At 55.7% G+C, this 3512-nt stretch overlaps 1 protein-coding gene across 1 annotated transcript; it reads right to left on the bottom strand.

Annotated features, from left to right (window-relative positions):
• Positions 1-1994: 1994 nt before the first annotated feature.
• LOC104543528 (olfactory receptor 1361-like) lies at positions 1995-2972 on the bottom strand. Its single transcript, XM_010188161.1, has one exon. It carries the CDS (start codon positions 2970-2972, stop codon positions 1995-1997), a length of 978 nt encoding a protein of 325 aa, XP_010186463.1.
• Positions 2973-3512: the final 540 nt, after the last annotated feature.

Here is a 3512-nt window from a genome sequence, read left to right as displayed (position 1 = left end):
CCCGGGGCGGGCGGCCGTGGGCTGCCACACGTTTCTTATGTAGTGCCTGGGCCTCATCCTGCACCCCTGCTCTGCTCCCCTACATCCAAACCCCTCCACCCACCCACCCTGCACCCCTCAACACCCTGCACCCTTCCCCTGCACCCAGCATCACCTACACCCCTCCCCTACCCCCACACACCCTGCACCCCTCCACTGCATCCCTTGCACATCTCTTACCCTTTTTCATCACCCCCATTTCCATCTCATCATCTTCTGACCAAGACTGGACAACTTTCTAGGAGGAATAGGGTCATCACCCAATTAATTGGGTTGGATGCAGAGGTGATGAGGGGTGTCCTCTAGCCACTGCTAGACAAAAGAAGAAACTAATTTTCTCATCAGGTCTTCAAAGCGTGTGAAGCCACATCAGCCACGTCCACTGAGAAGAAGCTCAGTTGTTTTTGGCCTCTCTTCTCAGACACACTCACAGAATGGGGATTGAAGACAGCCCCGCACTGGTCAAGGCGGATCAAATACAACACTGAGGGCACCCCTCAGTCTCCTCTGCTCCAAGCTCAAGAGCCCCAGCTCCCTCAGCCGCTCCTCAGCAGGAGATGCTCCACTCCCTCCAGCATCTCTGTGGCCCTGCTGGACTCTTTCAAGCAGTTCCTGTCCTTCTGGAGCTGAGGGCCCAGCACTGGACACAAGATTGCAGCTGTGGTGTGAGCAGGGCAGAGCAGAGGGGCAGGAGAACCTCTCTGCCCTACAACCACCCCTTCTCATCCAGTGCAGGATGGCGTTGGCCTTCTTGGCTCAAGGGCACATTGCTGGCTCATGGGCATTGCTGCCACCAACACCCCAGGTCCTTTCCAGCCACTCGTCCCCAAGCCTGCAGCGTCCATGGGGTTATTGTGCCCAAAGTGCAGGAAATCCCTGTTTTATTTCCAGAAGAGCCACTGATTTTGTATATGCCTTAAAAGATGGGTTCCCCGACTGCCCCTGCCTTGTCTGTGTGCTCTGGGAGGACGTGTTGCATCCTCACAGGGATAAGGCACCTCAGGTTCCTACTGGGAAATCCTTGGTTCCAAGGACAGGGATGTTTCCAGTCACAGCAAACCAGTTCCCATAATTTCTGCAAAGTCAGAGCAGTGGTCACAGCATCCTGTCACACCTGGGTATTTGTGACCACCAGGATCCTGGCTCCCTGTGCTGCTAAGAGCCCCTGAACTCCTCCTAAAGGACCCAAACCCGACTGCTCTGCTGCCCCAGGCACACTTGATGCCACCTCCTTGCTGTCACTGTTTTGTGTGTGGAAGCAGCTCGCTGTGCCCAGGGTTAACTGTGGCTCCTGAAGCTACAGAGATCAATCCCCTGGCAATGGTTTTCCTACTTATACATATTTTATTGCGTTAAGGGAAAGACATCCGGCTCTGCAGTGACTGCAAGCCCAGCCCAGACAAGGTTATCCACCACTTAACAGGAGATGCAAACAGCTGAGTGTTATTGCTGTGCTGTGCACAGGGTTTCACTTCTGGAAGGCCTCTGCTGAGGAATAAAAGCTCTTTCCAGAAAGCCTGACAAAGCCCCGGTGCAGATAAACGATTAAAAGAGCCGTGGCTTACCAAGGGCACTGTCACATCAACAGCAGCGTGTGGGCAGCCTGCACAGCTCCTCCACACGGGCAATACCTGTTTATTGGGAAAAAGGCTCCCAGAATTACTTATTGGACCAAGCAATTAGCAATTTTACCAAATCCCCTCCTAGTCTGTTCATCCTGAAGATGAGGACGAACTTTGTCAGCGTGAGGGTCCAGAGCATGGCCCAGGCTGCCCAGAGAGGTTGTGGAGTCTCCTTGTGTGGAGACACCCAAAGCCCTGGCCGTGTTCCTGTGTGATCTCCCCTGGTGATCCTGCTCTGGGGGAGCTCCAGAGGGCTCTGACAACCCCACCATGCTGTGACTCTGTGATTTTATGTGTTGGGTCACCAGGAGCCGTGTCCCTGCCATGGGGTGGTCACTCAGCGGCGATGCCTGCACCCTTGGTGGCCACCTGTAACACCCCCCTGGTCAGGGCTTTCCTGATGGCCCCCCTGACCTCACCATTTCTCAGGCTGTAGATGAGGGGGTTAAGCATGGGGGTCACAACTGCGTACAGCAGGGCCAGGACCTCATCCATCCCCTTGGAGCTGCTGGAGTGAGGCACCAGGTACACAACAGCCCCGGCACCGAAGAACAGGGACACCACGGTCAGGTGAGAAGTGCAGGTGGCAAAGGCCCTCTGCGTCCCCGCTCCTTTCTGGAGGACGGCCCTGATGATGTGCACGTACGACACCAGGGTGAGGAGGAAAGAGCCCATGGCAATGGTCCCACCAAAAGCGTACAAGATGGCCCTGTTGAGGGGAGCGTTAGGGCTGCAGGACGCCTTCAGCAAGAAGGGCATCTCACAGAACGAGTGGTCGATCGCATTGGAGCCGCAGAAAGGCAAGTGGGCTGTGAGGATTGTCTGGATCAGAGACGAGGAGGAGCCGGTCAGCCACGAAACAGCCACTAAACAGTGGCACATCTTCTTGGTCATGAGTGCCTGGTAGTGGAGGGGGTGGCAGATGGCCAGGTACCTGTCATAGGCCATGGCAGCCAGGAGGATGCACTCAGAGCCCCCAAAGCAGAGGAAGAAGTAGATCTGCGTGATACAGCCCACAAAGGAGATGGTTTTCTGTGGCACAAAGGAGTCTGCGAGGATCTTAGGGACGGTGACGGAGGAGTAGCAGATGTCCAGGAAGGAGAGGTGGCCCAGGAAGAAATACATGGGGGAGTGCAGGTGGGCATCCAGCCACACCAGGGTGATGATGAGCAGGTTCCCCAGTATGGTCGTCAGGTAAACGAGTGAGAGGCACAGGCAGAGGCTCATCCGTGCTCTGTAGTCGCTGGAAAACCCCAAGAGAAGGAACATGGTGGGGCTGCTGAGATTTTGCTGCAGGGATTCGAGGCGCATCTACAGGGAGAGAAGGAGGAGATAAGGACAGGGAGAAGGAGGGCGAGCGCTCGCCCCTGCCATGGGGCATCACCAGCCCTGCTCTGGCACTGCTCACATTGCTGTGGGGGCTCAGGGGACACGTTTGGGGGGCAGGTGGTGGGTTTCAGCCCATGGGGCTTCCATCCTCAAGGCAACCCCCAGCTCTGAGCCACCTGAAGGGCACCAGAGAGAGCTGGGACCTCCCCACTGCACTCAGTCTGGGTCCCAGGGGCTGTTAAAGGAGAGTGGAGTGGAGCAGCTCCTCTGTCCCTGCTGGGTTTCCTGGGCTGCAATGGGAGATGAGTCTAAAGATCCCAAAAAACGTGACAGAGTGGACCCAGCTGAGCAGTTGCTGCCCTTCACGGGAGCAAATTGTGTCTACACCATTATTGAGGACACAGGAAGGTCTCCTCCTTCCCCTCTCCACCACAGATTGTGGGAGCAGATCTTAGAAATAATAATAAATCTTAAATCTTTGAAGGTAACAGACAAATAAGGTGTCTGCTCATGAATCCTGCA

This window comes from Mesitornis unicolor, unplaced genomic scaffold (assembly GCF_000695765.1).
Source record: "Mesitornis unicolor isolate BGI_N332 unplaced genomic scaffold, ASM69576v1 scaffold3127, whole genome shotgun sequence".
NCBI lineage: Eukaryota > Metazoa > Chordata > Aves > Mesitornithiformes > Mesitornithidae > Mesitornis > Mesitornis unicolor.
This window is presented reverse-complemented; position numbering and strand designations above follow the sequence as displayed.

Coding starts and splice junctions, on each gene's coding strand:
- LOC104543528 (XM_010188161.1), bottom strand. CDS start 2,972: ATGCGCCTCGAATCCCTGCAGCAAAATCTCAGCAGCCCCACCATGTTC.